Genomic DNA, 12,983 nt, shown 5'->3' on the forward strand with positions numbered 1-12,983 from the left:
CGCGGCTGCGCGGAGCGGCTGCGCGGAGAAGCTGCGCAGGCGCCGCGGGCGCGGAGCGGCGGCGGGATGAGCGCGGTGCCGGGGCTGCAGGAGGACTGTGAGGAGCTGCTCGGCGCCTTCCGGGAGGCCGACACTGTCCGCTTCGAGCGCTTCGCTGAGCTGTGGCGGGAGCGCCGGTTCCACACCATCTTCTAGTGAGCGAGGGGTCCGGGCCGCCCCGCCGCGGCCTCTCCGCTGCCGGCCGCCCCGCCGCGGCGCCCGCTCGGGTGGTACCGGCCCCGGCCGGCCCCCGCGCCCCGCCTCAGGGCGCCCCCACCGCCTCAGGGCGCGTTCCCCCTCCTCCTCGGAGCGCGCCCCTATCCCTCAGGGCGCTCCCCCCCCCCCAAGTTCAGGGCGCCCCTCACCAGTTCAGGGCGCCCCCCCCCCCCCCCCAGTTCATTGAGCCTTCCCCCCTCAGGGCTTGCAGCTCCTCGCTGCCCAGCCTGCCCCGCGAAGGGGGTGCTGGTGAGCGCTGCTTCCCTCGGGGCAGGGCTTGGGGGGGGGGCTGCCTGGCTGGTGGGTGGGTGGGTGGCAGTGGGCACCGGCCCCTGTGCGATGCTGAGGAGCAGGTGTAAGCTGGGTTTGTTTGGTGCGTTGGTAATGTTGGTCGGGTTGTTTGATAAGCTGGGACACTGACACCTCGGGGAGCTGGGTACGGGCCTCACGAGATCAAAAACGCGGTTGTGGCACATGGAATTTTTCACTTTAGATCTAATTTAATACAGAGAATTTCATGCAGTACTGTGTGAGAACTTAAGGTCTGGCTGTCTTTGAAGACTTCCCAGAACTATGATAATACATTTTAAAATACATAAAGCTTGTTTCTGCATTGTGGATTTTTGTAAAACCTGTGCTTTTATATTTACTTGCTTTAACATGCTTTCTTTTGTTTACTTTAGTGGTAGAATTAGAGCTCTGGAGAGGAATAAGCTCACAAAGAAGACTTTGGAGCTGGCACAGCAGTACTTCTTGCCCCCGTACGCTTTCCAGATTCGAGTTGGTGCTCTGTACCTTTTATATGGGCTCTATAACACGCAGCTTTGTCAGCCAAAACAAAAGGTAATTGTCCTTGAGGTTTTATTATTCTCAGGAGATACTAGACATTAAGATATACAGTATACCTCTGTTTACTTTGTCATCCGAGATGGGCAGGCCGTTTCCTCTCACTTTCTTAAAATAACAATATTTAGAACAAGATGGTCCCTTTGATAAAGATAGCCTTTCAAATACCTTTGGGTTTGAGAACTTCGGTGGTAGTCACTAAAATATTGCATATGCCTCCTAAATTGTAGCTCTTTGTTCAAAAATGCAGAAGACTAGCTTTCAACATGGTAACAGAGAATGTGCTTGTCAGCTGTGGGTGAACTCGGTTACAGCCCCAGTTATTCCTTAGAATTTAAAAAGAATGAAGACTGGCTGAATTACTTCCAGTTCCTGTTAACCAGAAGTGGAATTAGTAAATAGATTGAAAAGGTGAATGCCTGAATGACGTGACACCTCCTTGTTGCTTTTGGGACAGGAGACTGACTGGTATGTAACTGCAGGAAGTGGTTTACTTGGAAGCTGTGTGATGTATGTTATGTGCATATGCACAATTGAATCAAAAATCTTTAAATAAGAAGCCAGAGTTTCTGAGTAGTCTGCAACGATGCCGTTATATCTTGACTTCAAACAAGTCAAGACCTCTTATGGTGATGAATTTAGGCAATTTTAAACCCACTGCTATATAGCTGTTAAAGAAAATGTATTTTGAATTAAGAAATTTAAAGTGCTGAAGCTGCTAAATGGCAGAACCAGGCCTCGTCCCTTGTGTACTAATCCAAGGCTGGCTTAAAACTTTGTCAAGTTAATCAGTAGAAGAATAGAAAAATAATAGATGATCAATTTGTGTACACAGGTGCTCTCAGAAATGCAGGTGTTTTCAGAAAAATTAGTATATGTAAATCGGAATTGCTTGTTCAAAGACTAAGTGTGCTTGAAGGATTGTGTGAGTTAAAAGCAGGCAGAAAGAAGATCATAATCTGAGGAGGACCTTGAAACCGAGGCAGAGGCAGGAACCAAATAGATGAATCAACTGGGACAGGGATCAGTTGATGGATTTGTAGAACTGACAAAACTAAAGGAAACTTCTAAAAACTTTGGGCATTGACTAATGATTTGATAAATGTCCATAAGCTGTGCTGTATCCCTTTGTTTTCTGCCACTCACTGAGGTGGTGGCCCAACTGAGTTGTGGTTAAAGCAAGCCCAGCGGTACCCACATGTGTGTGAATTTCTCCTTTAGCAACAGCAACTGTTAGAGAGTACAGGAGTTACCAAAGAAGCTAACTTAGATAAAGAGAAAATGAAGTGGGCAGAGGAGATGAGAGGAGCAAAAGTAAGCAAATAAGGGAGAGATACTTTTATGAGCATCTCACTGGCAGCAGATCATGGTACAAGTATTGTTTCCTAATGATTTTGTGAATGGGAGTCTCCTAGGTGAGTACTGGTTTAGAGACACTTCAGAATGTGAAGAATAAACTTTTTCAAATGCCAAAAGTTACTTGTGTTCTTTGTTGCTGGCAGAGAAAGCTTCAGTGAGGGTATTTAATGCAACAGTGTAATAAGCTTCTCTGCATGAAATTTAGAGTAGGATCCTTTCTGTAGTTCTGCGATCGTGTGACATGCTACACCTTAGATATCCAAGAACTGTGTGTAGTATAACATGATCACTGTAGTCCGCTGAATTAATTTTTATTTGTTGAAATGTGCAGGCTTGTATAACAAAATGTAAACTGTTTTGTTGCAGATCAGAATCGCGCTCAAGGATTGGCCTGAAATCCAGAAATTTCAACAGGATCTGATAGACTCCCAGCATTATGACGCAGCATACATCTTTAGGACACTGCGATTTGCCAGAGCATTCCATTTCACAGCAATGCCAAAGCTAGTGAGTTACTACGTTAATGACTTAGCGTTTTTAATTAAATACCTTCAGCTTTCAACAGCACCCATGTATTTAGCTTTGAGGCTGTGTTGAAATGTAGTATGTCTTGCTTTATGTATAGGTATGTGATGTAAAGCTTAGAGCAGGAGTCATCAAACTTTTTAAACGGGGGGCTGGCGCACGGATGAAGTGGCAGGAGGTCATCTGCGGCTGCTTGGGTTTCCCCCCAACCCCCAGTGGGGATGGGGCAGGGGGGTTCTGTAAATACGAGGGCCGGATTGAGGACCCTGGGGGGCTGTATCTGGCGTGCGGGCTGTATTTTGAGGACCCCTGAGTTAGAGGATGTTTGAATGTAGCATGCTTCTCACCTGAAAATATTTTTTTCAGTATCTAATCTTCTTATTAGATTTGAGGTGTCTTACCATTTGTGGAAATGAGTCTGGGTGCTGAATTAAATTCTTCATTAGAGAATAATTTCTGAAAAGTCCTGACTGAGCACTTGACAGTAAAGCTGCATGCTATTGTTGATGAGATGGTTTTATGTCTTTAGCATCTCTCGATGGATATGCAGTAAGGATTCTCAAGACCTTTATGTCGTTTTAAGTTTGCTATTAGGTTACAAAACATTGTCTCTTGCTTTAGCTGAACTACAGAACTAAGAAGAAGATTCAGGAAAGTGCATTTAAAGAAGAATTTAAGGACCCAAGTAACAGAGTAAACAGCCTCATCACTAATGATGTATTGGAGGTACGGTAGCTTTTAAAGTACAGATTAATCAGTGAGTGGGGTTTGTTTTGTTCTGTTTTTCTTCTTCTGTTGTCCAAGAGCTGTAACTTCTCCTATTAGCACAGTCTTGTCCTTTGTAAGGCTTCTCACAGAATGCAGACAAGGGTAATAGCCTGTAGTTTTACCGAACACTCAGAAACACAGAATTTATTTATTTTGGAAGAACGTGGTACCTTTATCAATACTGAAATAGGCTCTAATGTTTTGTGCATTTGCCTCTATAAGATGTAAAAGGGGAAGGGAAGGGTGTAAATGGTTAGTTGTCTTTTAGGCGGAGAAAAAGGGAAGACTGCAGGCAGGTAGGGGAAGCATGTTTGTTTTGGTAAGTCTGCAGGTTGCAGTTGGAGACTTGATACTTGTGGTATTATGAATTTACTTATCTGCAAGTTTATAGCCTTCTTGAACCTTTTATTCCTTCTTTTAAAACTTGGGTTTGTTTAATATATAATAGATTTTATTAAAAACCGAGTAATTCAAACCAGGTATCGGTTCTTATGTTGCTCGTTATGACTCAGTAATAGATGCTTGTTTACAGGTTTTTCCAGTTGCTGCTAGCAAACATGTATTTGTAAATTCTTCATTACCATCAGTAAGGTCGACTACAGTGGTACAAAAATCAGTAATCTGTGAAATGGTAGGGTGAGAAGACCTGCTTCCTCAAAAGGAGGAAGTAAAATGCTTCCTCCAAAGAGATTAAAATAGACCACCATATCAGAATGAGATCTGTATGAGCGCTGATCTTCAGTATCAGAGACTTCCTTATTTAAAAGACGCAAGAATCTGTTTCGTCATTAGTTTGCTTGGTGGACTGGTCAGACAGTGCTAGGTAGCAGTATTGGTAGGCTCCCTAAAACCGAACTGATCTAAGCAGAATACGTTTCTAACGCTCCTGCTGGTTCAGTGGTCTCCTTGGAATGGTTTGTGTAACTCTGGTTTTCTTCGTAGAGGGCGAATATTGCTTTACTGCTGGAATTTGTGTTTTTTCCCCCCTGAAAAGAGCCTCTTTTTTTTATCTTAGGAACTGATGAATATTCATGATCACTATCAGAAAATGAAGTGCATCATTTCAGCTGACAGATCCCAGCCAGACAATGCCCTGAGCTTGATAAAAGATGAATTTGTAGTCAATCTTAAAGACATCACCTTGGAACATCAGGAATGGCAGCAGAACAGAATGGTAGGTAATATCAACCGTTACACTGTGGCAACTTAACAGATGGTGTGAACATGTAAGAACTGTCTTTCTTAGTGTAATTACCTCTGAGCATACTTGATAAATCTCAGACTTAAGTAGAAGGAACTGTAACACTGGAGACATGGAATGAGTAAAACCCTAGGCAGAGTTATGGTGTGGGGGGAGAGGCATGGGCTTGTATGTGGTACTGCCTCTGTGATAACATAAATGATTGCTGGGAGGTCAGTCCTGGAAGAAACAACTTAGGGCAGCATTAGAATGACCATATGAAACACCTCTGTAACACTTATTCTTGGATCGAGGAAAGGCCATAGTGTAAGATTGATGGAGAAGATAGGCATGTGTGTAAATATTTCCTTGGTTTTTCACAGTTCTTGGATTTTACATGTTTTATATGACAGACATTTTTAAAAAAATACATTGGTTTTTTTTCCCCAGAAATTATTCCTAAGTGCTAAAGAAACCGATGAAATACGAGACAAAAAGGAAGAAGGACCTCTAGAATCAGAGGTAGGAAAAGTGAATTCATTTGTTACATTGCACAGGCCAAATCTGTTAGCTTTTTGTCTTCAGATCACAAGCTAAGCAGTGTCAAGCCTTAGTAGTGTCAGAGTAAGTTCCAGGAATAGCTGGTGGGGCTGGCTGGTTTTTCCTGTTTGTTTGTTTGGTTTGGTTTTTGAAACACACTGTTTTCTGTTAAGCTGTGAGCATTCACTGCTGTGATAGCTCTTAGATGCTTGTCATAAAACCTCTCTTTCAGGTAAGGAGGGGAAGGAGCTGTATTTTCTTGGGCAAACTCCTTTATGGTTCCTACTGTTTCAGCTGAGTGCAGTATCCATTTTTTATGCTACAAAATTGTCACGTTGTGCATGTCTGCTTATTTCAACTTTGAATTTGAATGAGCCCTGGCTGGTAACTAAATACCACACAGCCGCTCATTTCCTACCCCACCATTAGAGGGATGGGGAGGAGAATTGGGAAGGAATGTAGAACTTGAGGGTTGAGGTAAGAATAATTTTTAATTGAAAAAAAATATATAATGAAAAGGAGGGAGAAGGGGAGAGGAACAAATTCCAAAGGGAAGGGAGAAAAGAAAGCAAGTGATGCACAGTGCAGTTGCTCAGCACCTGCTGATGGGTGCCCAGCCAGTCCCCGAGCAGTGATCAGCAGGTCCAGCCAACTTCCCCCAGTTTACAGACTGAGCACGATGTTCTGTGGTATGGAATATCCCTTTGGCTAGTTTGGGTCAGCTGTCCTGGCTGTGTCCCCTCCCAATTTCTTGTGCCACTCCAACCCTCCTCCTGGCAAGTCCTGAGAATCTATAAAGTCCTTGACTTAGTATAAACATTACCTAGCAACTTAAAACATCTGTGTGCTATCAGCGTTGTTCTCTCACCTAATTCAAAACACAGCACTGCACTACCTACTAAGAAGAAAATTGACTATCCCAGCTGAAACCAGGACAGGTATGAAGTTTCAAATCTGATTTTCTCCCCCTGGGCTTTGTAACAGTGAAGGCAACAGAAAACGTGTTCTTCCTTTTTAATGAAATTTGAACTTTTTCTTTTCTTTAGGTAACAGTTTGGCAGCATTCTGATATAGAGCTAATTATAGAATTACAGCTGTAGTGAGATACTGCTCAAGTGATTGTCTGATGTGATATTTCATTTCAGTAGTGCTATAATAAAATAAGAGAACTTTGTGACTGATCACTTGTTTCTTTGCAGGGTTCTGAAAGGGCAAATGCGTTGGCTAGAATCAAATACAAGTCTTACTCTGCAGTTGCTGAGGTAGGTATAAAACTTGATGATAGGGATGTATTTATTTTTAAAGAACAGTTGTAAGTACCAGCTTAGTGTAAATGCTGGGTCAGAAAGGAGTGGATTAAAATTGTACTCTGTAATTCAACCTTTAAATGTTCTGGTTTTCCTAATACATTGAGGAAACCCAAAGCTCATACTGTTCTTGTTAGATTTATGGAAACAGTGCAGATACGGTCTGTGCTTGGGGGATTTTCGTTTACAAGGTATCTTCTAATGTCTACGCTCTGTTGAAGTAGATTGAATAAACTCTCAAGTACTTTTAATTGCTCAAATTCCTTGAAGCTTACTATCTTGGAATCTCAGAAGATGCTTGTGAAAATGGAACTCAGGAGTTTAAAATCAGTTGGAAGTTCTTGGAAACATTGTTTCCATAACTGCTACTTTAAAAATATTCTTGATCTGTCTTTTTTTATAGCAGGCATATGAGAAACATTACAACTTGCCTTGTTTATTAAAATCTTATTGAAAAATGCATTATTAAATGAAGCAGAGCTCCGGAATGTGTAACAGTCCAGACTTGTGAATGTGCAGTAGTAATGTTTTCTAGGCACCTAAGCAAAATACGACAGTAAGGAGCCTTTATGGTGCAGCGGTTTTCAGAAGTGTTCCTTTTGCTTGCATGCAGCAGTGTGCCACATGGTGTAGGTTGATACCAACAGGGAATAGTTTGAAAATAAATTAATGTTTTGTTTCCTGAATTTTAAGTGATAACTCCCATCAAATCACAGAAGGGTGTTGTACTGTTAAAATTGAAGAACAGGAACTAGTGGGAATCTTCCCTCCCCTTCCATCCCTCTTCCACCTTGACGTGGAAGTTGATGCTTTGGTCCTAGCTGATTTGTAAGGTACTGGGTGATGTATAGTAATATCTGCCTGGAGAAGTTTAGCTTTTTTGTATCATTCGTATGTATGTTTGGGTTCTAGGCTTCCAAATCCAGAAGACATCGTCAAGTAAGATTAGAATCTTCTGAATCAGGATCAAATTATGGCAGATCTCCAAGCCGAGGTAAAAAACCCAGTAAGAGACCACAGCCAGCAAGGAGAAGAGATTCTTTGGAAATCAAAGGTATTTCTCCATTACGCTTGTGAACCTGGAGAGACTGCAAAAATATATCCATTGCTTTGCTAGCTGAGGCAGACGGGTTAAATTTTACTGTTGATCATTGGAGGCAGAAGATTTAAGAAATGTTTTGCAGTACCAGTATTGTAACTAAACATTTTTTATTGTTTTCCACAGTCTGGTTAGGTAGAAAGACAACCAGAGTACGTGCAGTTTGTTGTTAATCTGAAGTCTCATACATAGTCGTGCCAATTTTTCCCTGCAAAGGCATGACCTTGGAAAAGCATGTGCTGTGTGGCAGTGTCTTAAATTTTTCCTATTGCTGTATAACAAACATACTGTAGCTTAAGATGTGTCTAGCTGTTATGACAGATAGCTTCTACTTATGAAGCTATCTTTTTTTGATGAAAATCGGCCTATCTGATAATTTTGATAGTTCATACTATCTTCACCAAGTCCAGCTTAAACCTTGCCCTGTTCTGTTCCTGAGCTCTGGAAGGAATATCCTTTAATATTTCTGAAGAGAAAATGATACTGATGTCTTAATGATGATGATTGCTTTGTAAGACTAGTACCTGCATTGTCACATCAGTCATTCTCCTTCCACCTGATACTCATTACTTACTTTGTTCTTTTGTTACTGAAATTTTTAGTGCTTCCATGTGAATACAAATCTTTTGTCATCAACTGATGTAGTACCAAAACTGATTGCAGATAGGTTCCTTGATTTCAGTGTTGCAGTTATTACATTATAACAGTTCTAGGTTTTTTTAGTTTATAACTAGACTTAAGGTTTCCCTTCCTGATGGGGGTGGAATGGGGGGATAGGTTGGGTTTATACACCTGTGACTTGTTTTTTATGATTCTGTTCTGTAATTGTTTGATTTCTCCTGAGCATAATAATTTTAGCTAGGAATAAAAACACTTTTAGGGAGCAATTTTTTTTTAAAACCGGTACAGGGTACTTACGTCTAGTCTTTGAGACTTTTTTTCTTGCTTTCAAATGCGCCCTGGAAGGAAATACTTTTAACTGCTTGTACTTGATATCATTCTGGTTTATCTATACTAATATAAGCAGCAAGGGATGTCTCTGTATGTGCTCTGTAAAGGGCCTTGCTTAATGTAGTCAGAAAAAGACTTCAAACTTTTAACAAGTGATATTGTGGAATACTAAATGCAAATACCTGTAATTTCCTCTTGAGTGCTGTGGAGAAGATAGAATTTTGTGGTTGACAAGAATGGCTGCCTATAGAGTGAAAATGCCTATAGAGAAAGTACAAACAGAATGTAGTGGGGTGAGCGAGGATATGGTGAACATTTTTAGAAGTAAAAAAATCAGACTTAAACTCCTTTCTACCTCAGAACAGAAGTTTTTACAAAAAAATTGATTCACCTGTTCCAAAACTGCCAAATTAATATTTTTAATTTCATTTATTTGTGAAGTTTTTTGAAATTATGAGGCTGAGACCAACAACTTAAAGGATTAGCCATTTGTATGGATTCTTGTTGTATGGTATTATCATTTATGTAAATATATTCTGAAAGAAATCAAGTCTCAGAACTTGAGGACTGACTCATTTTGACATAAGTATAAGACCTGGTGTGAGAGGACTTTTGCTAGATCAGAAGAGGAGGTGAGGAAGAAGATCAGCCATCAACTTAGGTCTCTGTTGAAGAGATCCTGTCTGGTGTTGCTGTTCCTTGGCATACCTGAACTGACTGGTGATTCATTGATTTATTTTACTGTCATATCATTTATGTTATCTAGATTGGCACACTTTTACTTTCTAGGTATTTGCATATCCCTGCTTATGCATCCTTTTTTTTGGGGGGTGGTGGGGGGGTGGTGCGTGTCTGAGACTCTTTGGATTTCTTTGTCTCCTAGTTCTGAAAACATGGGAATTTACTTCTCTTAAGGAAATTTTCTTTCTGATATCCAATTTTTAAACCGATAGAAGTTGCTCTGCCATTTAAGATTGATTTATTATTTATTAAAGAGTAAATGAAATCAAACAGCAAAATAGTTTTGAATGAACTTTATTTTGAAGACAGGGATTTCATTTCAGAGTTCCAATCTCTGTTTTCTGACTTGCTTACCTTCTGCTAGAAGAAAAGTTACTGAGAAAATTAGTCCTTCTTCAGATACGGGCATTAGGCAATGTTGCTTTTGCTTCACTTTAAAACAGTAGGTGAAGTGTTGAAGAAGCATAAGGGCATTTTGAATTGTCTCTGGACGTTTTGTGATTAATATGCTTTAAAATTGTAGTGTTAATTACTTGTTATTGAAGGTTTGTTTGGTGAGCCATATGCAGGTACTGTGAAACAGGTTTTTCTCTACAGCCTTTGACTTAGAAATTCAAGAGAGTGGCAGGTGAACAGTCTTATAACTGCTGGACCTGAGATGCAGAAGCAAAAAAAAAAGCTGACAGTTTTTCATCAAAAAAAAATATTTGTCTGCAGGTGAAATGCAAGTGGCAAAGGAAACTGAAACTCAGTATATTGGGATGCCGATAATCGCAGAAGAAGAGAATTCGGATGACGAAGGTACAATGATTGAAATTGTAACAAACCGGTGACTTGTTTTTTAATAGCTCTCTACTGTGCTGTAGCAAAGAGCCAAAAGCGAAACAGCATCTTGTAGTACTGAAATGAGATTACATTCTCTGATCATCTTGCTTGTAGACAATGTGAATTCACTCAATTTTAAATGGTCAGATTGAAGACATAATGGTGTGTTTAGTACTGTACTTTATTTACTTTTCCTTCAAGTTGTTGTGGACAAAAGGTTTCTGACTTGGGAACATTCTTCATTTCTCAGAATTTGCCATCAGATTGTGAAGCATTAAAAATACCCATAAGCAATCACTTGAGGTATTTTGTGCTTAATTTTGTGAGCATTCCATTTGCGAATTTCACAATGAAATCTTAAAGGTGTTCACGAGGAGCAGAAAGCTCTCAAGATTGAATAAGTTTTGAAGTACAGTATTTTGTTCATCAATGGAATTTTAATTGATATTTTGAATGATAGAGTGCTGTAGAATCTAAAAAGATGTTTTTTCCTATTTAAAACCATGGGGGAGGGATTGGGAGGGAATCTCAAGAGCTCACCTGATCGGTTTCCTTTGCTGGGCAGAATTAATTCTACTTTAATCGTTTGCATGAGGGAAGACAGTTTGACAAGCTTGTCACAAAAATCTTTTTATTTCCTTTCAGAAGTATCTCTCCCCAAGAGGAAAAGATGTTAGAGGGTCCAGTTGGAGAAGCACTAATGTTAATTTTAATGACAAAATGTGAATGTCAGAGGTAACAAGTGCTTATTTTGGATGCCATTGAATTTACAACAAGAAGTGTCTGGGACAAGAACTACAGGTGATGCTGGAATACTGGTAGTGACCTTAGCTATCTCATGGTACAGCAGTGGCTGCCTTTATTGACCTGGTAAATGTTTCTTGTAGGAGGCAAAGTTGCTATGCCCTGTTTGAGATGGAAAAAGAAGATGATTGCTTGTTGTATTCAGCTTGTACAATGTGAGTTATGACTTGGAACGCGTGTTGATCTGCAATGATGCTTTTAGCTGAGACTGTTAAAACAACACCTCACAAAATACTTACCCATATGAGACACTTTTGTAATCTTTTATCTCTGAGCATAAAATTAAGGTTATTGACTGTTGAAATTAGGACAATAAATGATTTTTCACAATTTACTTGCTTCATTTTATAGTGTGTAACTTCAGCAGTGTTTATCGTGGTTTGATCCCCCAGGTGTGGGAAATGAACTTGGTGACAGGCCTTTTATTGTACTCCAGCAGATCCAGCTGTATATTTGAAAGAAGAAATGTAACATGCAGATGACCCTAAGCTTTACAAGGGCAGGACTGGAATTCAAAACAATCTTTATAAATTGGAGGGGAGGGAAGAAGTGGGTGTGGAAATAAGCATGGAGCTCAGTACTGAGAACAGGTACAGGATGGGAAATGATTGCTAGGCAACAGTACTGCAGAAAAAGCAAACAGACTGAGAATCGTAAGCTGGAGTATTTTTTGTAAGCAATAACAAACAGCAGAATTAGTGTTATTTGGCCCTGAAAGGCTATAGCCTTAAATAGCCCTGACTGACCACAGCAAGAAGAACGTGGATAGGTATTCTCTTTGCTGTTTTCTCCAGTTGATCATAGCTGTAGCATCAAGAAAGGCCAAAGAAGTTGAGTTGTCCTCTCCCAGAAGAAGGAATACAAAATAGAAATTTGAAAGATTTCTAATATTAAAGGGACATAAACTGAGTGAACTAGTTTAGTAGTATGACTCTCAAAGGCCTTGGAATTCCTTTGAAGTGCCCTGACAGAAGAAAAAACATGAAGTGGAAATACAAATGCTTTGAGTATAAAAAGGGGGCTGTATTAAATGCATTAGTTGGTAAGGAGGAATGGGCCTAAATAACAAACAGGTTGAACACTGGAAAAACTAATAATTAAGCACCAGTGTTGCACTCAACCTTGTTAACGGGAAGAAAGGAAACACCTTATAATAAAGGCACAACCTTAGTGCATAGTAACTTGATTCAGTTGAATGACCAAAATCTTTACAGCTGAATCCAAAAGTCATTAGTCCAGATCTAATTACTTTGGGGGGGAAATTGTTGCAGTGGTAATAAATTCAACTGTATTATCATACATGCACTTAGTTTCTATCCCTTTTTCCTGGTTTAATGTTCACTCTTCCACTGCGCTTCTGCTCCTAAGGTGCTGGGCTCAGTTTGTGGCTGGAACATGCCATAGATGCAGTCTGTTTAAAAAAACCTCATCTGTAGTTATAAAGGTTTTGGTGGTATCATTTCCATAAGTTGTGAATCGTTTGGCTTTAATTGGGTTTTCTGACAATAACGATGCTTGTGCTTTTCTGTTACCAGCACAAACTCATTCTGTCTTTAAGCATTTCTGTTCCTAATTTTTGGTGAGCAGGTACAAGAGATACAAAGAGACTGCTTATGAGAAACTTAACCAAACTTCTTTTGCTCAGTATTTTCTGCTCATCTTAATGTAGTTAGGATCCTGTTGGTAATACTGCGTTTGTCAGTTGCAGCTGCTGCCATGGGTGTGGGTGTACAGGCTGATGGAGAAGCTTTCTGGTATCCTGATGTTGCAGGGGATGGATAGA

The 12,983-nt window shown here is 40.3% G+C and overlaps 1 protein-coding gene across 2 annotated transcripts; it reads left to right on the forward strand.

Annotated features, from left to right (window-relative positions):
• The first annotated feature begins 27 nt into the window (after window positions 1-27).
• Window positions 28-11,530, forward strand: SNAPC1 (small nuclear RNA activating complex polypeptide 1). Of its 2 annotated transcripts, XR_008746897.1 has the most exons (11): window positions 28-194; window positions 939-1,098; window positions 2,827-2,967; window positions 3,607-3,711; window positions 4,769-4,927; window positions 5,384-5,455; window positions 6,673-6,735; window positions 7,693-7,834; window positions 10,289-10,372; window positions 11,042-11,197; window positions 11,284-11,530. XR_008746897.1 is itself a non-coding variant. In XM_055802458.1 (10 exons), exons 1-10 carry the CDS (start codon window positions 67-69, stop codon window positions 11,071-11,073), a joined length of 1,086 nt encoding a protein of 361 aa, XP_055658433.1. In that variant the 5' UTR covers window positions 28-66; the 3' UTR covers window positions 11,074-11,530. The 2 variants fall into 2 exon arrangements, 1 of the variants encoding a protein (XP_055658433.1); XM_055802458.1 differs by having other exon boundaries at window positions 11,042-11,530.
• Window positions 11,531-12,983: the final 1,453 nt, after the last annotated feature.

This window comes from Falco peregrinus, chromosome 1 (genome assembly GCF_023634155.1).
Source record: "Falco peregrinus isolate bFalPer1 chromosome 1, bFalPer1.pri, whole genome shotgun sequence".
NCBI classification, from domain to species: domain Eukaryota; kingdom Metazoa; phylum Chordata; class Aves; order Falconiformes; family Falconidae; genus Falco; species Falco peregrinus.